General features: G+C 56.7%; 1 protein-coding gene across 3 annotated transcripts; it reads left to right on the top strand.

Annotated features, from left to right (window-relative positions):
- Window positions 1-5: 5 nt before the first annotated feature.
- PPP6R1 (protein phosphatase 6 regulatory subunit 1) lies at window positions 6-26,934 on the top strand. Of its 3 annotated transcripts, XM_045532780.1 has the most exons (24): window positions 6-549; window positions 10,509-10,741; window positions 12,895-13,081; window positions 13,165-13,302; window positions 13,383-13,448; window positions 15,170-15,282; window positions 15,368-15,481; window positions 16,041-16,200; window positions 16,287-16,439; window positions 16,522-16,656; window positions 17,023-17,087; window positions 17,194-17,309; window positions 17,400-17,485; window positions 17,625-17,714; window positions 17,795-17,892; window positions 20,953-21,010; window positions 21,098-21,276; window positions 24,471-24,607; window positions 24,690-24,870; window positions 24,990-25,060; window positions 25,169-25,250; window positions 25,857-25,958; window positions 26,041-26,106; window positions 26,185-26,934. In XM_045532780.1, the coding sequence occupies exons 2-24, from the start codon at window positions 10,515-10,517 to the stop codon at window positions 26,186-26,188; spliced, it is 2,628 nt and encodes an 875-aa protein (XP_045388736.1). In that variant the 5' UTR covers window positions 6-549; window positions 10,509-10,514; the 3' UTR covers window positions 26,189-26,934. The 3 variants fall into 3 exon arrangements, with proteins under 3 accessions (XP_045388736.1, XP_045388734.1, XP_045388735.1); XM_045532778.1 differs by having other exon boundaries at window positions 26,041-26,934; XM_045532779.1 differs by lacking the exon at window positions 6-549 and adding an exon at window positions 3,053-3,141 and having other exon boundaries at window positions 26,041-26,934.

Below are 26,934 nucleotides of genomic sequence, written 5' to 3'. Positions count from 1 at the left end.
CTCAGGGGATTGTGGGATAGTGGCGGAGGGAGCCGGGCGTCGGAGGCCCTGAGGCGGACCGCAGAGCCCGGAGACCTGCTCGGTTTGGGGAAGCGGGCGGTTGAAGCAGGAGGCCTCCGCTTACGTCGGGCGCTGATCAGCTCTGCGGCCTGCTCGCACTGCGGAGGAGGACGCTTTCCCCTCCCGCGCGGCGCCGGGCTGAGCCGGGGAAACCGGGGCGACTTCCCCCGTCCTTCCCCGTTGAGGCGCCTGCGCGGGCCTGGCGACCTAGCTCAGCCGCCTCGGCGTGGACCGCGGAGGCGCCTGTGCGGGTCTCGTGACGTCCCCATCGCACCCGCAAGCAACTCTGCGAGACTCGGCGCGCGAGGCCTCCCCGACCCGTGGGCGCGTGCGCGGGCCCCGCTAGCCCCGGCGCCTGCGCGAGACCCCGACGCCACCCCCCGCCCCCACATACCGGGTCCCGGAGTGGGGGCCAGAGCCGCTGCGGCGGGGCGGGGGGGGGTGCCCCGATGAGCCCCGAGTGCGAGGAGCCGCCGCCCCCCCTCGCAGGTGAGCGGCCCGCATCGAGGGACTCTGCCTAGAAGTCCAGGCCCCTCTTTCTCCTTCCCCCGCTCCTTTCGAGTCTGTTCAGTCTTTTCTCCTTCGGATCCTTTCCCTCCTCCCTTGGGGTTCCCCTCTCCCCGCCCTGCCCCGTCTCTTCCCCCTTAGTCTTCCCTAGTCTCTCGGACTCTTCTTCTCACTCCCCTCCAAGTCTCATAGTCTGTTCCTCTCAGTCTCCCCAAGTCTCTGAGTCTTTTCCCTCTCGGTCTTTTGCCAACCCCATTCTCCCTCCAGCCTCCCCTCCCCAGTTTCTTCTACCACGGGCCCCTTCTTACACCTTCAGACTCAGCTCCTCTCTCTTACTCCTCTGGCCCACTGCCCCCGTCCCCCCAAGGGTCATCTTGCTCTTTGGTTACCCTCTTCTTTTCCTCCACAGACCCTACACTCTCGCCCCCATCACCCGTTCACTCTCACTGGCCTTCTTAGGCTCCGCTGCCTCACCCCAGGGACAGGCCGACTGGAGTAGTGGGGCTTTCCCTTCACCTTGACTGTGGCTCTCCTGCCCCTAGTTGTCTCTGGCTTGTTGTGAGGAGGGACTTCGGGTGCCAGCGTTCTCTGGAGCAGCCACCAATCGATCCTGTTTTTTAGTGAGATGAGGCCTGCTGAGGACAGGGAAGGGACCCAGGCTGGGCACAGAGGAGGGGGAATCAGCCCCAGGCCTGCCCTGGAGGAGAGGCCGGTCCCTGGGGAGACAAAGGCAGAGTGGTCCAGTCACAATTACTGTGTGTGGTGATCGAGGTAACTCAGGGCGCTGCAGGAGGCCACAGAGCGGGAGGGACTGGTGAGACTGGCTGGATGGGTGGCTTTTTCTGTCTAGGAAGAAGGAGTAGGAGTTGACAGATGGAGAGTGGGAAGAAGGGCCTTCCGGTGGGAAAGAACAGCACGTGCAAATATGTCAAGGTGGGAACATTCAGGGAGTCATGAGTACAGTTGTGTTGGGAGGGGACAAAATAGCTTGGCTGGGGTGCTTGTCCAGGGCCTTACAAAGTGATCTCTGGTTAGGGTCTTTCTTGATCACTCTTTTACACACAGAAAGACGCGTCTGTGCTGAGGACGCAGACGTTACCATTAACACCCACCTGAAAGGCAAGATGTTTCTGGAAAGGAAGCTGCGTCGTCTGTCAGGTGTGGTGCTGGGTTCACAGTTGTAGGGAAACTGCAGTGGGGTTGTGTCCAACCTGAGGGCAAGATTCTAACCATCAGTGCCCATGGCAGATGGAGCATGAACTGAAGATTGCCTGAAGAACACATTATGAATTATCATGTGTGGAGCCTGTGCAGTGACCTGCACAAAACACATGGAAATGCTCGCCACACCCTGCTGTGTGCACTTACTGGTGGTGGAGTGGTGGTTGCTTGTGCTGCTTAAAATGTTGTGCTCTGTTTTCTTAAAAAAAACTTTGGCCTATCATGTATCATTTTGCTTAAATTAAATGAGACCATGTGACTCTAGCCCTGAGCTTGGGATCAGAAGACGGCAGTACAGGCTAATTGTTTAGGGCAAGGCCTTTTGTCCCAGGGACCTGGGTTCCAGTCCTCGCTCTGCCTCTCCAAGTGGTGAGACCTTGGACAGATTATTCGGGTGTGCTTTGCCTCCTTTTCCTCGCTGTAAATGGGAACAACAGGAGTGCTCTCACAGGGCGGTTCTGGGGATTAAGTGCAATGTTTCTAGGCGCCTGTGGCAGAAGGCAAGGCGCAGTAAGTGCTCCAGAATCAGTGGCTTTTAGGATTATTATTTGGTTCGAGATTATCTATTGCAGTGGTTCTCAATCATGGGTGATTGTGTCCCTCCGGGGGCCTTTTGGCAATAGCTGGAGATGTTTTTGGTTGTCATAACTGGGGGGAATGCTACCAGAGTGTAGTAGGTGGAGGCCAGGGATGCTGTTCAGTGCACAGGAAAGTCCCACCACCACAAGGAACTATCCAGCCCAAATGTCAGTAGTGCTGAAGAGAAACCCTGCTCTAATGCTTGGGTATTTTGTATAGTTTTGGCTCATGTGCTCTGTTGCACTCCTGAGTAGCTGTGTTGTGTGAGGTGTGTATTGTGATGTACTATCGTCTTTTTGATGGTTGGCTTTTGTTGGGTCATCTATTTCTTTCCATTAGAGGAAAACTTGCTCTTCTGGTCCTCCCCTCCCCCCAGTATTTTTTTTTTTTTTTTTTTAGGATCTGTGGCCAAGTGACCTTAGCAGATCACGTTCCTCCTCTGGCTTCAGTTTTCATTAATTCAACAAGTATCTTTAACTGTGAGCTTGGCCTTATGCTAGATCCTGGGGGATTGGCATCTTCCAGGGGGAGGTAGATGACTGAATAGGCAAATCCTGTCACAGAGCTGAGGCCCAGATGCTGTGGAAGTGGTGTGGAGCAGGCCCCTAACACAGTCGGGGAGGCTTCTTGGAGGAAGTGGTGGCGGTGTGGAGGCCTGAAGGACCCAGGAGGAGCTAGTCAGGCTCGGAGAGCTCATGGAAGGCGGAGGAGCGGCCCTGCCGGGGCTGAGAGCAGTCAGGTGTGGCGCCGGTGAGGGTTGTAGCAAGAGATGAGGTGAGAGAGGCCTTCCCTGATTGTCAGCTCCTGGCTTGCTGGGGACACACCCTCCTTTCCATGCCAAACCGTGGTTTTCCCTTTGCACACAGGTTTTGTGGATCTTTTTCCAGGAAGTGCTGCTTTACATTTACTTGGTTTACATTAACTTCATCTGTGAGATATTTCCCAGATGAGGAAACTGGGGTACTCTGGGGTTAGGTCCTTGGTCTAGGCCACACAGAGGTTTCGGTTTGGAGAGGTTAATATTCGAATCCAGGCCTTTGACTTTGGATCACGTGATAACATTCATTCTTCTCCTCTGCGTCTATCCAAGGGCTACAAAATCTGTGCATTGGTCTTTTCTTTTAAATCTGCGACTAATTCACGAGACAAGTTCTGAGTATGAGTGCTCAAGCCACCTCCCCGGTCCTTGGCCAAGTGTCCCTAGACTTTCTTATTTCCTAATTAACTCCCTCCCCTAGGGTTGGACCAGAGCTTCCACTTCCCCTGGGAGGGTGTGGTTCTGGGGTCCGAGGGGGAGGTGCCTGGAGTGCCCTCTAATTGGGGACCCTCCCTCAGGCTTTCCCAAGCCATGGGAGAGTCCCAGCTCATCATGAGAATGGGACCAAAGCTATTTGGCCTTGGCCAGGTCCCATTTCTTTGGCCCCAGTGGCCCCTTCTCCCATGTGGGTGTCTGCAGTGCCTACCTTGCTGGGGTGGTGTTGGGTTCTGCAACCAGCACACACCATAGGTCCTGCTCAAGATAGTGGGGTTGCCATTACCATCACCCCATCCTTGGAATCGAGTCTTCCCAACCTCCTTTCAGATGTGGCTGAGAGCTGACTGTGGGTTGGGGGAAGTTAAAGGGAGGTGGTCTTGCCATCCTCTGAACCTTGGGCTGTTTAAGGAGCTGGGTGCTGGCCACCCTGCTGCTGGTAGCCGCTCACTCCTCTCCTAGGATGGTCCGACAGACTGTGGCAGCAGCAACCGTGGGGACAGCTCTGTGGGAGCTGTATTAGGCCCTCTCTGAGCTGGGGAAGGGGCTGATGGTGTTGAAGGCCTTAGAACAACACAGCAAAACAAGAAACCAGAGACGATGGTACAGAGCTGGCGGAGGGAGCAGAGGTAGTTTTCGTTTTTAATGGCTTCCTTTCTCATTTACAATTTCCCCTTCTTCCGTTTGCAGCCAGAGTCATGGTTTTCAAACGGTCGCTAAAAACCAGTGGTAGTCACTTCCGCTTTCTTGAAGTTGCTGAAAGTTGCAAAGAATGGGGGTGGCGGGGTGTGTGGCGCCTGCCAGAGTGTTTGAATGATCTGAGGAAAAGTACTTGAGTCACTCAGGCAATCGGGTAGAGTCTGTCTCCTGCTCTTCTGTTTTTAGTGCCATCACCCTCAGGATAGTGACTGTTTCCTACTTGTCCTGCTCAAAAGTGTTGCGATGTGGTCTTAGTTCAGACTGGAAGGGGCTTACACCTGCTGAGAAGCTGTTGTATCGGGACCACTCAGCTCACTTTGACAGGAACCTGACCTGATGGGCTGTGTCCCCATTTCACAGATGAGGAAATGAAGCTTAGAGAAGCCAAGTGCCTAGCCCAGGTTCACCCGGTTAGAGAGAACGAAAGCCACCTCTCCTTATTCCCGGGGTTTCCAGCAAGTTTCATAAAGTTGTACGATGGGGGCTGAGAATCAGGGCTTGAAGCTGGAGTGGATTGAGAGTTTATGGTGGGGGAAAGTATTTTTCGCTTTTTTTATTTTTTCCTTTCTCCTGGATTTACATCTTAATTCTGTTTTTACTCTGAGAACTGAGGTTTATAGGGTGTTGAACACCAATTACATTTGATCCTTTCGTCTTGTGAGTTTCAGAGGAGCCTCCTGAGGTTGAGAGTTCAAGGAGCTGCCTGGGTTCTTGGGGCCAAGGCTCAAGTGGAGGCTCCTGGATGCCACACACTAGCCAGCATCCTCCTTTCTTGGTCTGGCAGCCCCCGCCCTGGTTCTCTGGGAAGCTGGCTGTGGGAGGGAAGTTGGTGAGGTGGTAGCAAGTGCAGGGGGTTTTGGGGGTGGGGGTCATGGCCGGCACCCTTTAACCAAGGTGTCTTAGAAGTGAGTGGGCAAGCCTTAGCTGTGAAAGCTTCTGCCTCCTGTCTAGAAACCAGGGCACATTGTCTGGAATGGGCAGGGTCCTGGCTCTGCCCCTCTGGACCCCTTTTCCAAATGGGACTTTGTTATCAAAGGGCAATAGTAAGAATTCTTCACTTTGTTGTCGTGGTGGGGAGATGAGACAAAGTGCCTGAAAGTGCAGGTGGAGGGAGGGTTCTTTACAGATGTTGGCTTGGCCGTCCCTGCGTTGCCCCCACTGGGGAGGGGGCTCACTTAGCTCAGAGATGTTGGGAGTGAGGAGTGGGGAAGGGGTACCTGGGGGAGCTGCCCAGGGTGGAGCTTCAGTGGCCTCGTTCTGCCAGACCAGCTGGTGTCTCCTCAGCTCTAGGGTAGCTGGACATAGCACAAGGCCTAAGCCTGGCCCTGCCATGATGGCCTTGGGCAGCTTTTTTCTTTTTTTGGCAGCAGTTTTTTATGGAGATATAATTCATATGCCACACGCTGTATCCATTTAAAGTGCACCATTCAGCTGGGCATGGTGGGTGGCTCACGCCTGTAATCCCAGCAGTTTGGGAGGTGGAGGTGGGAGGATCACTTGAGGCCAGGAGTTCGAGATCAGCCTGGGCAACATAGCGAGTCCCTGTCTCTATAAAACATTAAAAAATTAGCTGGGTTTGGTGGCATGTGCCTGTAGTCCCAGCTACTTGGGAGGCTGAGATGAAAGGATAGCTTGAGGCCAGGAGCTGGAGGCTGCAGTGAGCTATGATTGCATCACTGCACCTCCAGCTAGAGTGACAGAGTGAGACCCTGTTTCAGAAATAAAAAAAAGTGTACAACTCTGTGGTTCTTAGTATAGTCTCAATGTTGTGGAATCATTGCCTCAATTGATATTAGAACTGTTTAAAATCACCTCTAAAGGAAACTCTTTCCTTTTGAAACACTGCCCTTAATCCCCCCAGCCCCTAAAAACCTCTAATCTACTTTCTGCCTCTATGCATTTGCCTATTCTGGATGTTTCACGTAAGTGGAAACGTAGTGTGTGGCTCCTTGTGCCTGGTGACGGTCCCCCGTGTAGAAAGAGGTTGCCTGCTCCCCATGTCCGCATGTTTCACTCAGCACAGCCGGTGGCCGGAACTCGGCAGAGTCATGAGTGATTGGTGGTTGCCCCTCGAGATGGTTCTGGTCCCAGGTACAGGCAGATCAGATCAGGAAATCCGCCCCCCCCCGCCCTGCCCCAGTGCCTCCTGCTTCCCACCGACTGTGCATGGTGAGTCACCTTTGCTGAGTCTTAGTTTTTTCATGTGTGACACGGGCACTCTCTCAGCCTGTCACATTTCTCAAGTGAGACAGGAAGTTGGGAAGGGTCCCCTGAGGAGGTCTAGCATTTGGGCACAAGCGGGGAGTTACCACTGTGCTGGAGGAGGTTCCCGGAGCAAGGAGGGGACAAGGTCGTATATCCTTGTGAAGCAGTGGTGCTTTCGTCCTCACTACCACACGTGGAAAACACACACCCAGTACCTCGGTCGGCCCGAAGGCCAGCCCACCCCTCCCCTGCCTGCCATGGTGATCTTGCACCTCCCTCCGCCTCATGATGTAGGGAGCCCGTAAGAGTGGCTGGGGGCAGGGTGGGAGTGATTTCACTTGACTGATGCTCTGACAGGTTCGTCAGCCTCCTGCCTGGGCAGAGGCCTTGTGAAAACACAGTTTGTCTTTCAGGTAACATTTTTGAGTATTTATGGCCACAGTGCCAGGTTCTGTGCTAGGTGCTGCCCCCAGGTGCTCGAGGTAACCTGATGAGGAAGGTTTAGAGGAAAGGCTGTAGAGCTATCCGTTCAGCACGTGTATCTCAAGCATGTTGTTACTATGTCCTAGAGATGCCGCCAGACAGTGTTGAGCTCTGTGCAGGTCGGAAGGCATGTCCCAGGGAGACATGAGAGAGTGGTGGACGGAGGCGGGGCTGGGGGCTGCTTCGGCCAGGCTGGTCAAGGAAGGCTCCTCTGCAAGGTGAACACTTGGCAAGAGACCCAGAGGATGAGAAGAAATCAGTTGTTAGGACAGCATCGCTGAGGTGGACCCAAGCTTAGAGTGTTCTGGAAATAGGAGGCCAGCTTGGCCGGGGTGAGTGCAGAGCAGGCATGAGGGAGGCTGGAGGAGCCAGGCCAGCTTTTGAGGTGGTGTTTGAGAGCAGCCAGAGGCTGCGGAGGATCCTGGGCACAGACTGGGGGGCTCTGTGTGCTGCCTGTGGACAGAGGGCAGGGCCTGCTGGGGTGCTGAGCGTGTGGGTAGAGGAGGGTGGTTCTGGTTGTCTGGGGGCCGTTGGCAGTGCCTGGAGTGCAACGGGGGTGGGGGGCAGGGAGGCCCTGAGGAAGCCCCTAGATTTCTGGTGGTGTCGGCTTGAGGGGAGAGCTCAGTCCTCACAGTGACGACAGGTAGGTGTGGGCTGTGCTGTCATAGCTGGGTCTTGAGGGGCCTGAGGACTGCAGCTGACCCCCTGTCCACAGGGACTGTTGAGTAGGTGCTAGGTGCCAGGGACATGGGGGACCAGGGGCCTAGCATCCAGCCAAGTCCAAGGACCAGGAAGGGAAAAGCTCCTCCTTGGGGTGAGAGTCAGGTCAGGGTGGGCCACGGCCAGAACTGCTCGCTCAGGCAGGGCACGTGCTGGGGCCAGCTGGGCTGGAGCTTGCTCATCCCACGAGTGTCTCGGCGTCCTCTGCACAGGCCCTGTGCTGGGGACAGCGCTCCTCACTCTGGGGACAGAGTGCCAGTTCCAGTGCTCACCACCCCCAGATCTGGGCTTGGGCAGTCACTTCTCTGTGCCTTAGTTTCTTCTCAGTAAAATGGGGTAGCGGTTCTTTCCCGGGGTCATGAGAGGTAGTGGAGGTAATGGCTGTGAGGTCCTTGGAGGAGTGGTCGGCACAGTAGAGGTGCAGGGCAGCCGACAGCGGCATCATCTGATGTGTCCAGGCAATGCCCCCATTTATTCAGCCCTGTGCCTTGGGGAGCCCCAGGAGCACAGGGAAACCGGAGGCTGCTCTGGGGGAGGTGGCAATGGGCATGGCTGAGCCAGCGGGGAGGCTGTGTGTGGGCAGGGACTGGGCCTCGGGGCCCTGAATGCGGGGACCAGGGGAGCTGCTGCAGGGCTCTTGGCTGGAATGGACACGAGGTGCTCAAGTTTGTGCTCAAGGGTGATCACTGAGAACAGCAGGCAGGTGGGGGTACTGCATGAGTCACTGCTTGCCGTGGACTAGGAGCCAGGAGACCCCAGAGGAGTGGGGTCTCTCAAATGCCCCCCACCCCCCGGTCTCAGGCCTGGAGTCTGCCACTGTCTCCTGCTGCGCTTGCCCTCATGGCTATTGCTGGTTGCAGAAGTCTTCCCTCCACTCTACCTTCGGTTGTCCTTGGCCAGGGTTTTGGGACCTACAGTGCCTCCCACCAGGATTATTGATTTAGAGGCGGACGGCAGCCTGGGAGCAAGGTCTCGGCAGTGCTGACCTGAGCCGAGCCAAGTCTTGGGGTGATCACCTTGGCAGGCAAGGGTGGCTGAGCAAGGAGACAAGGGAGGCTTCTATGTCAATCCCAGCTTCAGGTAGGGCAGGAAGGAGAGCTGGGTGCTGGTGGCATCTTAGAGGAATGGAGGCTCAGGATGCCCTGTTGTCAGCCTAGGCTGCTTCTCTGAGCTCTGATGTCTCTTCCCTGGGCCTGGTGCTCCATCTGTGGTTGTCTGTTCCCTGGGGCCCAGGTCCTGGGGTGGCTGGTGGGTGTTAAGGTGGCAGGTCAGGGACTCAGGGAGGCCTGCAAAGAGGGCATGGCTGGCCCCAGGAAGAGGGGCCGGGCAGAGAAGGCGCAGAAGTGTGTTGTAGGAGACGGACTAGCATCTGCGTGCCTGGGAAGTGACAGGGGTGGGGGCTGTGGAAGAGGCACCCCAACCTCCTGTACCTGCTCTGTCCTCAGTGTCCTCCGTGGTGACTTGGGGATGGCAGAGGCCTCTGCCTCAGGCAGTTACTGTGCAGTTATCAGGAGGCAGGTAACGAGATAGCTCTGGTCAGCCCCTTGCCTGTAGTGAGTGCCCCACAAATGCTGTCCTTGGGGACCAGATGGCCTGTGAAGAACTGGGAAGCCACCTGACTTGCCTGGGCTTTGGTTGCCCCTCATCCTGTGTGGTGGGATGATGACGGTTTTCTTGGGGGCGGTTGTGAGCTTGGACGTCATGTGCACAGTGCACGTGCAGGGCCGGGAGCATCGGAGCCTCGGAGCACAGCAGCTGAGAGCACAGGTCTGGGGCTCAGAACAGCGTTGCCTGGCGTGTGGTTAATGCTCCGTGTGTGCTACTCATATTGCCCGCTAGGTATCTGTGTGGGCGCGGGGTCGGGGCTTTGGCTAAGGTGAGGGCTAGATGCTGTCCTCCGGGGGAGGGGGACAGGGTCAGAGCCAGGTGTTGGTAGCCCACTTTGTTCTTCCCAGGCAGAGACTGCTTATCCCATCCTGGGTTCCTTTGGGCCCTGGTCAGTGGCTATTCTGGGAGCATCTCCCACCCCGCCCCCCCCCACCCTCCGCAACTTTTCCTCTTCCTTGTCCCAGGCCCTGGTGCTGGGTGGTGAGAGGTTGTTGGGGTGTGTTTGTGTGTAAGTGGTGTCCAGGCAACAGCCACAGCCTGGAGACAGCACAGACTTCCTCTCTTCCCCCGCCCCCACCCTGAGCCTCCCACACAGCCCCGGGTGATTTGCTGGGCTGGGCAGCAGCCGTGCACTGGAGGTCATGGGGCATTTGAATTCGTGCAGCAAATACAGACTGAAGTGAAGCCAGAGGTTCAGGCTCTGCCCCTGGGATGTCCCTGCCCTGATGTGGGGACAGTGGACAAAGGCCCTCCTGGGGGACAGGGCCCGAGATCACTCTATGCATAGTGTCCGGCCTCTTCTTGCAGGCCCTGTGCAGTCCATACCAGGGGACTTTACCAGGCCTGAGGCCGAGGAGTGCCCGGGACAGTCGGCCTCGGGTGTGAAGTGACTCTCTGGACCGCAGGGGAGGCAGCATGGAGGCTGGAGATAGAGGCGGTGGGTGGGCTGGGGGGAAGCCGGCAAGGCCTGGTGTGCGTGTGCGACAGAGGTGCTGAGCCCCGGGGTGGGGCCGGGCTTGACCTGAGGGTGAGGACCGGGTCTCGGGGAGAGGCTGTTCCCGAGGCAGGTGGCCAGTGCCATGTCCAGTGGGGGCTCCCGAGGCAGGTGGCTAGTGCCATGTCCAGTGGGGGCTCCTATGAACGTGTCTGACGTGGTTGTGCCCCGGGCCCGCAGGGCGCCATGTTTTGGAAGTTTGACTTGCACACAAGCTCGCACCTGGACACGCTGCTGGAGCGGGAGGACCTGAGCCTGCCTGAGCTGCTGGATGAGGAGGACGTGCTGCAGGAGTGCAAGGTCGTCAACCGCAAGCTACTGGACTTCCTGCTCCAGCCGCCCCACCTGCAGGCCATGGTGGCTTGGGTCACTCAGGAGCCGCCTGCCAGCGGCGAGGAGCGGCTGCGCTACAAGTGAGTCCGTACCCTGCACCCCAAACTCTGGCTCCAGGCTGGCCTGTGCTATCTCGGCATCTCACACACTCACCAGGAACGCCTCACAGAGACAGCTGATACCAGGACCTCCCATTTGGGGATGAGCACCTGGGTGTAGACCAGGCCTGGGCTCCAGACCACTTCAGGATGCCATTTTTTAAAAGCTTGTTATGGAATTTTCCCAAAGTACTAACAGAGGAATTAGAGTGAAGTCCATGGACCCTTCACCCAGCCTTAACAAGGAGCAGTGTTTTGCCAGTCTTGTTACATCTGCTAATTTTCCCCCCATCTTTTTTCCTTGGTGTTTTTTTTTTCCAATTGAAATCTTTATGGCAGCTGTGGGAAGTAACAGAGATCCCAAGTACCTTTGCAAAACTGCTGGGGCATCACAGCCAGGGTGGTGATATTGAGACTGTCTGCCTGTTGAAAGGTTTTCCAGTTTTACTTGTACTCTCTGTGTGTGCGTACACACGTTAAGTTTATCACCTTCATGGGTTTGCCTATCGGCCACCCCAGTGCCATCCTGAGCACTTCCATGACCACAAGGACCCACACTCGCCTCCCTCCCACCCCAGCCTTGACTCTTGGCAACCACTGATTTGTTCTCCATTTATACAATTTTGTTTGAAAATGTTTTAAAATGAATCATGTAATAGGTAATCTTTTAGGATTTTTTTTTTGTCAGCATAATTCTCTGCTGATTGATCCAGGCTGTTGCATGAAAAGATCGTTTTTTTTTTCCTTTCATTGAGACTAAGTAGCTAGGTCCCACCAAGATCAGCCTCAGCTCACTGTGTCCTCAGCTCTGAGCACTCACCCTTGTACCGTGGGACGGCCTGTGGGGCTCCCAGTGCGGTTTAAAGCACATCCCCTCGTTCCAGGCAGCATCTTCTTCACTTGTGGTTCTCTGTAAATGTCTCCTTTGTGTCTGCCCACCCGTGCTCCCTGGTGCCTGGCCAGCCCCTGGCGTGGGGGCAGCTCTGTGCACCTGGCCACCCCCTCCTGCCTGCTGCTCCCTGCATGGTCAGGGCAGGTGTGCTCCAGGTGCTGGCCTCAGGGGAGGTGGGACCAGGCAGGCAGGGCCCTGTTAGGGATTTGGGGCTTGTCTTCCTTGGTCTCTGTGGCCCTTCCTGGGCCCCTGTGAGAACCTGTTGGCCTCTTGGTTTGCTGGTGCTGGGCTCCCGCTCTGCAGGGTGTGCCTGCTGCTGCTCCTCGCATGGAGGACAGGGCAGGGCAAGGGCTGCTCCCTACTTTTTCTCTTACAAAGTGGGGACTCCAGGAGGTGGCTGCTACCCCAGAGCACAGGGCCTAGCAGGTCCCCTGCTGCTGCTGACAGCACCTCCAGCAGGGCCAGCAGTGTCTCTAGTGCTCCCTGTGTCCGTCTGACAGACACCACCCATCCCGGGTGTCTTCTCTCCCTTCTCTGCTCTGACCTCTCTCTGCCCAGAGCCTCTGTCCTGCTCACCCACCCTCACTCAACCAGCATCCAGTGGGCCATGGACTGTGCTCTCGTGCACCAGATAGCAGGAGGACACTCAGGGAGCCTCCATTTTGATATCTGTGCCCTGCTGGCCCCTGGGGTCCGTGCCCTGCCCTAAGGAGCCAACTTTCCAGGGTAGGGGGCACTGTGGGGTCCCCTACAGTCAGGCCTAGAGCAGGTTGTGGTCCCATGGGACCTTTGGTGGCATGCTGGACAGGGCAACTGTTGTCGTGGTGGCCGTCGGGCACCGTGTGATTGTTCAGGCAGGAGATGAGGGTGGAAGTTGAGAAAGGTCTCCCAGGGTGGAGCTGGGGCGGGGGAGGAGAAGCTCAGGTGGCCCAGGAGAGGCAGCCTCAGCTGGGGCAGTGTGTGGGGCTACCTGGGAAGATGTCAAGGAGGCAGAAGGGATGGGTGTTGCTAGTGGGGGGGTCAGAAAACACTGGAGCTTCAGGCCCCGGGTCAAGTCTTGGGGTGGTGAGGAGCCCAGGGAGGGGTGGCTAGGTGTGGAGGGATAGAGGAGGCCTGCCCAGGGGCCTCATTTCCCACCCTCCACCCCTGCTGTGCTGTATCTCCTTCCTGGACATGGGTCTCCCCAGTGCCCGGTGCAGGGGAGAGGGTGGAGCCTCCCGCCCACCCCACACTCGCCCCCCAGGTACCCCAGTGTGGCCTGTGAGATCCTGACCTCTGACGTGCCCCAGATCAACGATGCCCTGGGTGCCGATGAGTCGCTCCTGAACCGGCTCTACGGCTTCCTGCAGAGCAGCGGCAGCCTCAACCCGCTGCTGGCCAGCTTCTTCAGCAAGGTCATGGGCATCCTCATCAACCGCAAGACGGACGAGGTGCTCTGGCTCTCCCGGCCCGTGGCCCACAGTGGGGGGTGCAGGCCAGGCCTCTGTGCATGACACCACCCATGTGTCCCCAGCTCGTGTCCTTCCTGCGGAAGAAGGACGACTTCGTGGACCTGCTGCTGCAGCACATTGGCACCTCAGCCATCATGGACCTCCTGCTGCGCCTGCTCACCTGTGTGGAGCAGCCCCAGCTGCGGCAGGACGTCGTCAACGTGAGTGGGGCGGCCCCTCTTCATGGGGGTGGGGCGAGGGGAGATGGACAGTAATGGAGCCCCTGCCTTCTCACCCTCAGTGGCTCAATGAGGAGAAGATTGTCCAGCGGCTGATTGAGCAGATCCACCCCTCAAAGGATGACAACGTGAGTGTCACTGGCGCCCCTGCAGCCTCCCCTACAAGTCCATTCCCCATGCCTACTCTAGCCCCTTTTAAAAGAGGAATTGGTGAGAAAAAGGAGCTTTGAGAACCAGGTGTGTCCACACTCTGAGAAAAGGATTCTGTGTATGTGGAAGGTTTCTTCCATGAACCAGGAACTTGGTACATAATCTCTTGAGGGAAGGGGTCTCTGGCCCTGGGCCTTACTTCCTGCCCTCCCCACTTTGGCTGTGCTGGCCTGGTGGCTCTTTCCCCATCTCCCCTGCCCAGTTAACCTCCTGCCTGTCAGCTCACCCAGCAGCCCTGCTCTCGAGAGCAGTTGTTCCCCAGTAGCTCGAGGGGCCCTGAGTCTGTGTGTTCCCCTGGCCTTGGGTCTTCTCAGGCTCTGAGGCCACCGGGAGCAGTGTGTCCTAGTGATGGTCGTGGCCTCCAAGAGGCTCATGGACTTGTAGAGTGGAGACAGGGCTTGGGGCTCCCCGAGGTGGGCCCATCCCTGGGAGGGTAATGTCTTTTCAGGCCTTTGCAGCAAGGAGGGGGTTGCGAGCCATGTGGCAGGCGCCTGTGAGGGGCCCTGGAGTCTGGGGGCCAGGAGGCCAAGCCCTGGCAGCTGATCGTTGGGTTAGACTCAGCTCTGCTTGCACTCCTCTCTCGTTTCCTTTTGAATCAGCTTTACTGAGAGAGAAGTTATATAGCATACAACACCCACTTAAATGTATAATTCAGTGGCTTTTAGTATATTCACAGCATTATGTAACTATCACTGTGTTGAATTTAGAATATTTTTCATCACTCCAAAAAACAAGGCCTGCAGCCAGGTGTGGTAGCTCACGCCTATAATCCCAGCACTTTGGGAGGCTGAGGCAGGAAGGTCATTTGAGCCCAGGAGCTTGAGACCAGCCTGGCAATAGTGAGATCCAGTCTCTCTCTCTCTTTTTTTTTTTTTTTTAACTTCCCCACCCACCTCTGGAGACCTGGTCCCTACAAAAAAAATTTAAAAATTAATGGGGTGTGGTGGCATGCACCTGCAGTCCTAGCTGCTCGGGAGGCTGAGGCAGGAGGATCGCTTGAGCCCAGGAGTTCGAGGTTGCAGTGTACTGTGGCAACACCACTGCACTCCAGCCCAGGCCACACAGCGAGACCCTGTCTCAAAAACAAACAAACAACAAAACCTCTTTACCCATTAGCAGTCCCTCCCAACATCCCACCGCCTTTATCCCCTGGCAACCCCCAGACTGCTCTGTCTCCATGGAGCTGCCTGTTCTGGGCATTCGCATCAGTGCGATCACGTACTATGTGATCTTCTGTGTCTGGCTCCGCGTGAGGTTTTTGAGGCTTATTCATGTGGTTGCCTGTGTCAGTGCAGCATTGTTTTTCATGGCTGAGTAATATTCCAGTGTGGCTACACCAGGTTTGGTTTATCCATTCACCAGTCGACAGATGTCGGGACTGTTGTGGACAGTCTGCTGTGTGCATGGGTGGTGGGTCTTGTGTGGATGTCTCCTCTCTGGGAGTCCTTCCCTACTGTCTCCAGCAACTGTTTGTTCTGGTGTTTGGTGCCTCTGTGCTGTGCTCCATGACTCACATGTGACCATCCTTCCCTTTCCCTAAGGGGCTGGGGCTGGAGGGTCAGTGCGTTGCGGGTCCCAACGCCAAGCTCGTGGAGGGCCTAGTGGCCCGACCAGGGTCCTCACCTGTCTTTCCTCCCAGCAACATTCCAATGCGTCCCAGTCCCTGTGCGACATCATCCGCCTGAGCCGGGAGCAGATGATCCAAGTTCAGGACAGCCCGGAGCCAGACCAGCTATTGGCCACTCTGGAGAAGTGGGTGCCGGGGCCTGAGGAGGGGGAGCATCCTGGGGGACCCTTGGGTCCCTGGTCCCTCACCCTGACCACACCTATCCCCCAGGCAGGAGACAATCGAGCAGCTCCTGAGCAACATGTTTGAGGGGGAGCAGAGCCCCTCTGTCCTCGTCAGCGGGATCCAGGTGCTGCTGACCCTGCTGGAGCCCAGGAGGCCAAGGTGAGGGGCCACCTGGCCCTGTGTGGGGGTGGGCAGGGGTTGGGGTGAGGCTCTGAGACCCTCAGAGCATCAGGCAGGGCAGGTCATGGTGTCTGCCGTGCAGAGTGCCCAGCCGCCTCACCACGTGGTGGCTGGTGTGTTCCCTCTCACAGTGGTCAGCACTGGGTGAGAGAAGAGTCTTTCTGTCCTGTTGACAAGTGAGGACACTGAGGCTGAGTCCACTGCCCATTGCTGGGGTGGGGCTGCGACCCCAGGTGTGCATAGAGAGGGTGCTGTGCCAGCCCTTACTGTGTAGGGCACTCAGCCATCAGGCTCTGTCCAGCTCCACACCCCTCACTTGTTCCCCCAACAGGGGACTGCGGATGTTGCCACCGGGCCAGGTCCCTGCCCCACTTAGCCAGCCCTGCTCTTCGCTGCCCACTGGCCTGGCCTCTCCAAAGGGCTCCAGACCAGAGCAGCACCCGAGGGCGTGCCCTTGTCTCTCCAGATATGCTCCTCACACTCACTCCCGTGTAGGCTGCCTGGGACTCACTCTGCCCTCAACCCTGCCCTGCCGCAGGTCTGAGTCTGTGACCATGAACAACTTCTTCAGCAGTGAAGGGCAGCTGGAGCTCTTGGCCCAGGGGGCCCTGGACAGCACCGCATCCAGTGTGGGCGCCCTGCACGCCCTGCGCCCGCGGCTTGGCTGCTTCCACCAGCTCTTGCTCGAACCACCCAAGGTCAGGACCAGGGGGTCACAGTCCTCGGGGAGGTGTGGGTGGCAGGGAGGGTGGCCCTTAGGAACCAAACCTCCCTGCACCTACAGCTGGAGCCGCTGCGGATGACATGGGGCAGCCTGGACCCACCACTGGGCAACACGCGGCTGCATGTGGTCAAGCTTCTAGCCAGTGCCCTGAGCGCCAATGACAGGGCCCTGACACAGGAGCTCCTGGCACTGGACGTGCCCAACACCATGCTGGTATGGGGTGGAGTGAGATTGGGAGGGGCTGGGACTGTGCCTGGGGCTGAGGCTCTCTGGTGCCAGCCTGTGTCTCCCATAGGACCTCTTCTTCCACTACGTTTTCAACAACTTCCTGCACGCCCAAGTGGAGGGATGTGTGAGCACCATGCTGAGCTTGGGGCCGCCTCCTGACAGCAGCCCTGAGACACCCATCGAAAACCCTGTTGTGAAACACGTGAGCTGGGGCTCATCCCTGTGGGCCACCCTCCCCTGAGGCCTACCCCTCGCCCCTTCAACACGTGTGTGCAGGGGCTGGGGAGCAGCAGGGGCGTGAGGGCCCGACTTGAGCTAGAGGGCGAGGCAGGGGTGGGTGTGTGAGCAGCTGAGGGGCTGTGAGGGCATGTGTGTGCGTGTGCTACAAGCTCCTTGTAGAAACAGCAGAGATTAAGGCAGGCTTAGGAGGTGGCGGTCCAGCCTCCCTCCCTCCCTCCCCACCATGTGCGGATGGGCCTGGTGAGGCACCTGCTGGGAGGGGCCCCTGCTGCAGGCTGAGATCCCCCATGTGCAGCCCCCCAAGGCATGACATCCTGCTCTCCCACAGCTGCTGCAGCGGTGCTGCCTGGTAGAGCGGATCCTGACGTCCTGGGAGGAGAACGAGCGTGTGCAGTGAGTCCCTGCTGGCCTTTGTGCCGCATTGGGAATGGGGCAGTGGGGGATGGGCCAGGGGCTTGGGCGGCCCTGGTGTCCAGCTGTGGCCTCCACTCTCTCTCAGGTCTGGGGGGGGCCCACGGAAAGGCTACATGGGCCACTTGACAAGAGTGGCCAATGCCTTGGTGCAGAATGCGGAGAAGGGGCCCAACGCAGAGCAGCTGGGGCAGCTGCTAAAGGGTGAGGGCCTGGGGCTGGCCTGGGGCTGGGGTGGGGGGAGGCTGGAGGCTGAAGGGCACCCCACATCCTCGCCCCTCCCTATCTGAGCAGAGCTGCCCAGTGAGCAGCAGGAGCGGTGGGAGGCGTTCGTGTCAGGGCCCTTGGCAGAGACCAACAAGAAGAACATGGTGGACCTGGTGAGTCCTGGCTCCTCCTCCTGCGTCCCTCTTGCTACTCTCTCTCTCTTGGCCTGGTCTTAGCCTCCCCCTCCTCAGAGCTGCCTACCCCGCCCTTGTCTGGGGGCTCCGGCAGGCCCTGACACCCTCCCTACCCCAGGTGAACACCCACCACCTGCACTCCTCCAGTGATGACGAGGATGACCGGCTCAAGGAGTTCAACTTCCCCGAGGAGGCCGTGCTGCAGCAGGTGGGCCTGGGGCTGTGCTGGGAGGGGGTGGGACTCGGCCTGCCTAGCTCCCTCCAGCCCCTGACTTCTGCGCCCCACAGGCCTTCATGGACTTCCAGATGCAGCGCATGACCTCATCCTTCATTGACCACTTCGGCTTCAATGACGAGGAGTTTGGGGAGCAGGAGGAGAGTGTGAAGTGAGTGTCCCCCAGGCCAGGGCTCTCTCCTGCCTATGTCGGTACATGCACCTGTGTGCCCAGTGCAGCCCAGTCCCAGTCACCTGGGGGGGTGGGGGTGTCAGGGCCACAGCCTCCTGTTAGATGAGTCCTGGCTGTGGAGTCTCTCTTCTCTGTAGTGAAGGCACAAATGTCCCCAGTGCTGGGGACTCAGAGCAGCTCCGGAGCCCCAGTCTCAGCCTTGGGGCCCCCGGGTGGGGAGGTGCATGGGACAGTGAGGGGAAAGCAGACCTGGGGGTTCTGGCACGGGACTGTGGTTCAGAGCTGGCCTCTGTATGTGCCCTCTGGGTGGGCGGATGTGCCCAGCACAGGGCGCTACCTCTCTTCTCCTCTGGAGGCCTTGAGGTGACAAAAGATTTTTTTTCAGCCACCAATTCTGTTTTTATTTGTTGGGCAAACAACATAACACCATTCAGGTCTGGGAGTTATGACTGTGAAATTTTGTTTTCTGAGTTTCTTGCTATAAGCATCTCTTGCTTTTACAGTTAGATAAAAAAAATTAAAATTTACTAACACTTTGTAAATTAATTGGCACAGGCCACCTTGTGACAGCAGAGCATCAGTGAAGGGGAGACAGCCTGGAGTCTGGGTGGGAGGTTGGAGGGCGGCAGGGCTATGGCAGGGCTAGGGCCTAGTGGGCACCTTATAGAAGGCAGGGCTCATCCGGGCCATGGGTGCGGCTCCTCAGCCTCTGCCGCTAACCACCCCTGACCAGGGGCAGGTCATCGGTGTGGCCAGCGTCTGCCCTGGGGGTGAGGTTCTGGGGCTTCCACTGTGAGGCTGGGCATAGCAGGCCCCTGCCGGGAGGCTCCAGAGGGAGGTGCTGGGTGAGCGGCGTAGGGGGTGCCATCTCGGTGAGGGCAGTGACTTGTGGAGAATAAGTCCACAGTGTCACTGGGAAAAGTGAAAGAACACCGCTGCCAGAGGGTAGGGCACAGAGGCTGCCTGTGCTGGGGCCCTGCGGAGGTGCTGGCGTGGGCGGCCGGTTGAGGGAGGCCAGAGGCAGGGAGCACTGGGTGCTGCCTGCGTCTGCTCTGGGCGCCTCTCAGGTGCCATCCCATTGTATGCCCGGAATTGCCCTTGGCTGCAGGGATCCTACACCCATTTATAGCCCGGGAGACTGAGGCCTGCTCACGCGTGCACCGTGGTCCCTGTGCAGCACAGTGCAAGGGCACTGTGACCAGCTGCAGTCAGCTGTGGCCTCTCTGTGTCCACAGCTGGGGCAGAGGCGCCCTGTAGGTGCAGACATGAGATCCCAGGTTTGCTGCTTCTGTGCCCAGCATGGGGGCCTTGGGCAGCGCTGGTCGTTGTTGATCAGAGACGAGTACTGAGACCCCTGGAGAAGAGGCTCACAGGAAACCCCACCGCATGCTGGCGGGGACGGGCGGACTGTGGCGGAGGGCATCGGCATGACCAGCTGCCCTTTTGGGATGAAAATGTTATCACCTCCTCCACCGAGATAAAATCCAGTGGGTTAAAAACTTTAAGTGAAATAAAACTAAACCAAGGAGGAGTTCTAGTGTGGGAAATGAATGGATATTTTTATAATCTCGGGGCTGCAGATGCTGCCCTGTGGGGCTCACCTGTCACGTGCTTAGAGTCAGCAGTCAGGAATTGCGAGCCGTCCATTATCCATTGATCTTTGTGGCGGAATGTTTCGTGAATTTGAGACGAGTGATCCCTTGGGAAGTATCCCTAACACATGAGCCAGAGCGTGGTCCCCCATGTAGACATAAAGTGCCCTCAGCCCATGACAGGAGAAAGACCAACACCCCGGTAGAAAAAGCGAGCAAAGGCTAAGAACAAAACAAGCAGGAGATGGTGGCGAAGCCGCCGGCTGTGCTGGTGGGAGTCAGAGTTGATGAGTCCTTTTTTGGCTAAGTGTGTGGATAGTTAAATGTGTGGATTTAATTTCTTAATCCGGGAATTGGCATTTCTGTGAGGCTATCTGAAAGAATTGAGCAAAGGTGCATGTGCAGGGCCACCCAAGTCAGCGTGTTTGTGACGCTGGGAGGCTGGAAGCAAGGATTGATGGAGCGTGTTGGTGCAGTGCCCCTGGGACAAGCTGCCAGCTCAGTGCTGAGGACCTCGTGTGGGCCCTGCCTCGTGCCAGGAGTGGTGGCATTTCGTTTACATTCTCAAGATGATTCTCTTGCTTGTAATTTAGAATTTCAGCCACAGACGTAGGTGTCTTGTGGTTAGGGAAGGTGATTTGTCATGCTGTAGCCCCATGCCCTGGTCGTCACTGGCTTGTGTGAGTTTCCGTTGACTCAGCGAACTGTGTTAGCACTCAGCTAGGTTAGTCAGCTGTGCTCCAGAAGGGTAGTGCCCGGACAGCCTCCCTCACCGTCACCAGCACTACACGCTGTCACTGAAAACGTGGCAACAGCCACGACATCAACACACCCTGACTTGGGCAAGTAAAAAGGACTCACTTGCATTTTTCTTTGATTTCTGCTCGAGTTGCACATGGCTGCTAGTGTAATTGGAGGCCTAGCACAGTATGGGGGCAGAAGAGGCACTGGCTGGTGTTGGCTGGTGTTGTCTGGAATTGTGTTTTGCAGTGACCGATGTATGAAGTGGCTGTGAGAACTGGATTGACAGAACCTGAACCATTGCTCCTAGGGGCAATGTGTGCATATATGTAAACATCTCACACAGATGATTATCTTAAATCCTTAAAACGATTGAGGTAGATTGTTTCCTTGGTTTGGAAATGTTAGTGACTCTCCCAAGGCTGCCCCAGCATGGGTGCCAGAGTGGGATGCAGACCCTCCAGGTTCTTCAGAAGGCTGAGATCGGGGGGCACAGTGTGGCTTTTGTGGGAACCTGCACCTGGCAGCTCTGCAGATGTCCACAAGTGACCCTAGACACTGCAAGTGTTGGTTTGGGGGTAACATATATTTTAGGGAGTAGGTGAATTTGCGGATACGCAGTCCATGAATAGTGAAGGTCAGGTGTGTTGAGTGAGCAAAGAACAGAAGTGCCCCGTCCCTCACCGCCCCTCCGCCTTCTCTCTAGCGCACCTTTTGACAAGACAGCCAACATCACCTTCTCTCTCAACGCGGATGACGAGAACGTGAGTGCTGCCCCATCCTGTGGTTTTGTGGGTGGAGGCTTGGGGGCTGCGGGCAGTGCAGCCCACCCTCCCTCCTCCTCTCTGCAGCCCAACGCCAACCTGCTCGAGATATGCTACAAGGACCGCATCCAGCAGTTTGATGACGATGAGGAGGAGGAGGACGAGGAGGAGGGCCAGGGCTCAGGGGAATCTGATGGAGAGGACGGCACCTGGCAGAGCAGCCAGCTGGCAAGGGCGGCCCGCCTGGGCCAGCCCCCTGGTGTCCAGTGAGTTCCCTCAGCCCCACTCCAAGCATCCACTACACAGCAGGGCTGACCGAGGCTGAAGTGAATGAGAAAAACAAGGAAGATGTATTGGGGTGTGTGTATTAGTTGAAGGTGCTTTCAATTTTGAGTGACGGAAATCTAATTGAAATGAGTTAAGCTACAAAAAGAAAAGGACAAGCATTATCTGTGGCTGGAAACATGGGCAGGTCCTTCAGGTATGGCCAGGTATAGGTGCATCTAGAATATCTCCTTCCCCGCTTGCTCCCCCCGTCCCTCCACTGCGCTGCTTTCCCTGTGTTAGCTCTAATGCACATTTCCCAAAAGGGGGGTGGAATAGTCCCAAGTAACTTCTCTCCTCTAATTCCAGTAAAATGAGAGATGCTGTCCCTCCCCAGTTAGGCTGTGATTAGTTTTTTACACAGATGTGACATTGATTTTTCTCTAATACTGGCTGGCGCCAGAACCAGTGTGATGACGTGGGTTGACGCGTCTAGATTTGCCAGCATGAACACCAGTGCACGGTCTGCATCTATGAGCCCTCACCTCATAACTTTCAATTTGGAAATTAGAGTGTTTTGTTTTAAATTTTTTGTTGATGTAATGTGCGTACAGACAAGAATACATCCTAAGGATATGGCCAAATGGGCACCCAGGTCAGGAACACAACCACCCCAGTACCTATTGTCCTCAGTGTGTGCAGGGTTGCCGCCAATACCCTCGCTTGTGTCACTTGTGCACAAGTGTGTGTCATTGCCAAATCCAATAATGTAACTTACCCCTTGGTTTTCTTTTTTTTTTTTTTTTTTAAGACAGAGTCTCGCTCTGTTGCCTGGGCTAGAGTGCCGTGGTGTCAGCCTAGCTCACAGCAACCTCAAACTCCTGGGCTCAAGCAATCCTACTGCTTCAGCCTCCCAAGTAGCTGGGACTACAGGCATGCGCTACCATGCCCGGCTAATTTTTTTTCTATATATTTTTAGCTGTCCAGATAATTTCTTTCTATTTTTAGTAGAGATGGGGTGTCGCTCTTGCTTAGGCTGGTCTCAAACACCTGACCTCAAGTGATCCTCCTGCTTCGGCCTCCCAGAGTGCTAGGATTACAGGCGTGAGCCACCGCGCCCAACCCCCCTTGGTTTTCTTCTAAGAGTTTTATGGTGCTAGTTGTATGATTTTTGATCCATTGTGAGCTAATTTTTGTATATGGTGTGAGATAGGGGTCCAACTTTATCCTCTTACATATGGATAATCAGTTTTCCTAGAACCTAATTTTGAAGACACTGTCTTTTCTCCACTGAATGGTCTTGGCACCCTTGTAGAAAATCACTTGACCATGTGTGTGCGGGCTTATTTCTGCCCTCTGCTCTGTGTGTGTCTCTTGATGCCAGTGCCACACCGTCCTGACTGCTGTTGCTTTATAGTAAGTTTTGAAAATGGGAAGTGTGAGTTTCCCAACCTTGTTCTTCCAGATTATTTTGAGTATTCGGGATCCCTTGAGATTCTATATGACTCTCAGGCTCAGCTTGTCAGTTTCAGCAAAGCCATGTGGGGTGCTGGTGGGGATTACAGTGAATTGTAGGTCAGTTTGGGGACTGTTACCATTTTAACAGTAGTACGTCTTCCTATCCATGAATGTGAGATGTCTTTCTATTTATTTATGTCTTTTTACATTTTTCAGTGATGTTTTCTAGATTTTACAGCATAAGACTTCTTTTGTTAAATTTATTCCTAAGTATTTTATTCTTTTTGATACCATTGTAAATAGAATTTTCTTGAAATCACTTTCATAATGTTTATTGCAAGTATATGAAAATACAGTAGATTTTTGTATATTGATCTTGTATCCTGTGACCTTGCTGAACTGATTTATGAGTTCTAATAATTTTAGTAGATTCCTGAGGATTTTCAATATACAAAATCACGTCATCTATGAATGGAGATAGTTTTCCTTCTTCCCTTCCAATCTGGATGGCTTTTATTTCCTTTTCTTGCCTGAGTGCCCTGGCCAGCATCCAGTACCACGTCGGACAGAAGTGGTGAGAACGGGCATCCTTGTTTTGTTCCTTAGCTTAGGGGGAAGCATTCAGGCTTTCACCATTGAAGTATACTGTTAGTTGTGGGTTTTTATAGATGCCTTTTATCAGGTCAAGGGAGTTCCCTTATATTCCTTGATTGTTGGGTGTTTAAATCACAGATATATTTTCCAGTTAAAGTAGTCAGTAACACTGTTAAGACAACACGTGTTCAGCATTTTGGAAATCCTGTGCCGTCGTGCACACATAATGTTTAGGTCAATGACACCATATATATAATGGTGGTTCCATAAGATTATAACAGTATATTGTTACTGTATCTTTTCTGTGTTTGGATGCATAAATACTTACCGTTGTGTTACAGTTGCCTACAGTGTTAGTGCAGTAACATGCTGTACTGGTCTGTAGCCTGGAAGGGTAGGCTGTGTACACACCGCCTGGGTGTGCAGCAGGCTGCGCCCTCTAGGGCTGTGTGGGTGCTCTCTGTGATGGTCACACAGTGGTGAAATTGCCTGGCAGTGCATTTCTCAGTACAGATCCCCATCGTTAAGTGACACATGACTGGAGTTTGCTTAACCCTTTCCCAGTTGATGGATACATAGGTTGTTTTGGGTTTTCTTCACGGCTGCAAGTTGTGTGTTAGCATTCAGCCAGTAGTTTTGGGGCAGCTATAGGCACCAGACATTGTTTTCAGGGCTGAAGATATGGCAGTGGCAAAAGCCAAGCGTCTTTGCCTTCCTGGAGTTCCTAGCTGGAGGAAGAGGGTTAAAGTAAGCCCTTCCGTGCAATGGATGGTGCAGGTGGTGGGAAGGCCTGTGAGGTAGATGGCTCTGGTGATGGCTGGGAGGTGACCTGAGAGCTGGTGAGGTTGCAGTCTGGCCTGCACTTCCGAGGGCCCATCCTGCATGGACGAGTGGGCTTGACTGCGTCCTTTCTGTGCCGCAGCCCTCGTCCACATGTGTTCTCAAATGTGGCCCAGAACTCCCTCACCTGCTGGCCTCTCCCAGCCCCTCCCTGTGTCTTCACACTCCTGGGTTCCCCGGCCCCCTCACCATGCCATGGCCCTCAGCACATGTCTCCTGGGCCTGGCCCTGGGCCGCAGAAGTGGAGGGTGGGTGTCAGCTGGCCCGTCTCACACAGCCGGCTGACCGGGTGGTTTCTGGGCAGGAGTGGAGGCAGCACAGACAGTGAGGATGAAGAAGAGGACGAGGATGAGGCGGACGAGGAGGGCGACGGCCGGGCAGCCCATGAAGGGACCACCCGCCCCTCCTGCCCCAGCCCCAGCCCTAGCCCTCAGCCCTCAGGTGAGTCAGGGGGCAGCTGTGGCCAGGTGCGGGGTTGCCTGCTTGCCACCAAGCTCACTCTGTCCTGCCTGCTCCATCCTAGGCCCCAGCTGGACAGCCACCTTGGACCCAGTGCCTACGGATGCCCCGGCTGGCCCCCGCATCTCTGGGGAGGAGGAGCTGTGCTCTGGGCTCCCAGCCCCACAGGGCCCCCCCGACATGCCCCAGGGCCTCCCTGCCCAGAGCCTGGCCAGCCCTCCAGTCCACGATGCCCCACAGCTCAGGTGAGCAAGGGACCTGGCGGGTGGCTGCGGCCAGGAAGCTGTTGCCAGGTCCCAGTCCTCTCTTAGGCTCAATTGCTGACTGCAGCTGCCCCCCTTGGGCTGCCCCTCTCACCTGGCAGGTCTCAGGACCCCATTCTCCCCATAGCACCTCAGGAAGCCACAGATGGCAGCAAAGTAGCGGAGCCCTCAGGTGAGCCTCTGCTTGTACCCTGCCTACTAGTGGCCCAGGCAGAGTGTGGCCTGGCCAGCTCTGAGCCTGCTGGGAAGCAGGGGCTGAGTCATGGTCTCTCCTCCACAGCCCCCTGCCAGGCCTTGGTCAGCGTCGGGGACCTCCAGGCCACCCTCCATGGGATTTGCTCCGCCCCCAGCTCCTTGGACAGGTGATGGGGGTGGGGGAGCTTCTGAAGGGAGACCTGGTGCCAGGAGAAGCCTTTTTCCTCTTTGGTGAGGTGGACTCTGGGTTCATCCTGTCCCTGAGCTGCTCCAGGTCATCCTTACTAGACCCCCCCAGGCCTAGCCTCTGTTGGGCCCCTGCACCCTATAGGCTGTTTCTTTGAGTAGCCTGGACTCAGAGGGCCCCTTGCAGCCCTAGGTGTTGGGAATGGCCCCTGGGAGGGTGAGGAGTGTGCAAAACACCCCTGTGCGGCTGTGTCTGGCCGGCTTCAAGTGCCTCCTACATGGGGACCAGCTCCTGGGGGGGTAACCAGGGCGGCCGGATGTGAGTCATGATGGGGGTGTTGTTTGTCCCCCCACCTAGGGCCATGCAGTCCCCTCATGCTCTCCCATCTGTTGTGTATCCTGGTAGGCACCTGTGTGGTCGCTGAGGGTCTACTCAGTGCCAGCCCCACTAGTAGACCCCTTCCAGTGGGGCAGGTGGCAGGTGCACACCGCGAGTGAGACGACTCAGGTGGTGACAGGGTGTGAGGCCTCAGCCAAGGGATGGGGGGGGCAGTGGGGCTGACAGCCTCACCCCCTCTTGCCCACAGTGCAACCAGAGACCCCTCTACCTCTGTCCCAGCCCCTGGAGCCCCCCAGACCACAGAGGGGGAGAAGAGCCCAGAGCCCGTGGGGCCTCCCCAAAGCCAGAGGTGAGCAGCTGGGCAGCAGGCGGGCAGGGTGGGGCTGGTGGGACAGGAGGTGACTCGGAGGTGTGCCTTTTCTCCTTGGCAGTGCCCTGCAGCCTCCTCCGATGCCCAGCGGCTCCGTCTCAGGAGGGCCTGCGTCCCTGGGCCCCCAGTGAGTGTGGCCGCGGCCAGGGGCCGGGCAGGGGGATGGTCTGCTGGACCCTCACTCAACCTCTCCCTCTGTTCCCAGGTAGCTGCCTGGCCGCGGCGGCCAGATCCTCCGTCCTCCTCATGGACCTCCTGGGTGGGGGCAAGGCGGGTCCCCCACGGCCCCCGTCGCCCTCATCACCCCGATCCCCACGTTCTCTCCTCTGGACTCCCAGGAGGCTGGTGCCAGGGAGATGGCCCCCCACCCCCATTTGCACTGAGAAGAGAAGTTTGGGAGCTTTGCCTCCTAGAATAAAGATATAGAGAGTCCGATAGAAAGCAGAGAGAGACGTATATTATATGTTATATAGAGAGAAGGAGGAGCTCAGAGAGGAGCGAGGATGCTGTGCTGGGCTGGGGCCCTGAAGCACAACCCTCCTGTCCTGTCCCAGTGGGGGTTGGTGTTGGCGTCACACACCGGTTGCCCCATGCTCTGGTGCAGACGCCCACACCCACATCTGGCCCTTCAGCTCAGGTCCAGCTTGGGGGGATGGCCCAGCGAGCATGGGGGCATCAGCAGGGCCCGAGTAGGGGCTGTGCCTTTGCCCAGACCCTGCACTTTCACCCAGGCCGGCCAGCTCTGGGGAGCAGGGGCCTCACGACAACATCCCCAGGGGCCCTGAATCGGGGTTTGGCTGGGTCCCCCTGTGCCCCAAGGGCCTGGGGTCCCAGCCCCATTGCCAAGTGGCCTTGTCCCAGCTCCCTCCTCCCAGGCTGGCGTGAGTGTGTGTGCGTTCGTGCCGAGCTTTTATTTCATATTGCAAATATAAATAAAGGAAGACAGTTTACGATT

The sequence above is a fragment of the Lemur catta genome, chromosome 19, assembly GCF_020740605.2.
Source record: "Lemur catta isolate mLemCat1 chromosome 19, mLemCat1.pri, whole genome shotgun sequence".
Classification (NCBI taxonomy): domain Eukaryota; kingdom Metazoa; phylum Chordata; class Mammalia; order Primates; family Lemuridae; genus Lemur; species Lemur catta.
The sequence above is the reverse complement of the archived record's forward strand: the minus strand, read 5'-3'. Positions and strand labels throughout refer to the sequence as shown.

Excerpts from the sequence above, each read along its gene's own strand:
- PPP6R1 (XM_045532780.1), top strand. The coding sequence starts at position 10,515 with ATGTTTTGGAAGTTTGACTTGCACACAAGCTCGCACCTGGACACGCTG. Across the intron at positions 15,283-15,367 it reads CTATTGGCCACTCTGGAGAA|GCAGGAGACAATCGAGCAGC; the intron begins GTGGGTGCCGGG and ends CCTATCCCCCAG. Across the intron at positions 21,277-24,470 it reads GGCCAGCCCCCTGGTGTCCA|GAGTGGAGGCAGCACAGACA; the intron begins GTGAGTTCCCTC and ends GTTTCTGGGCAG.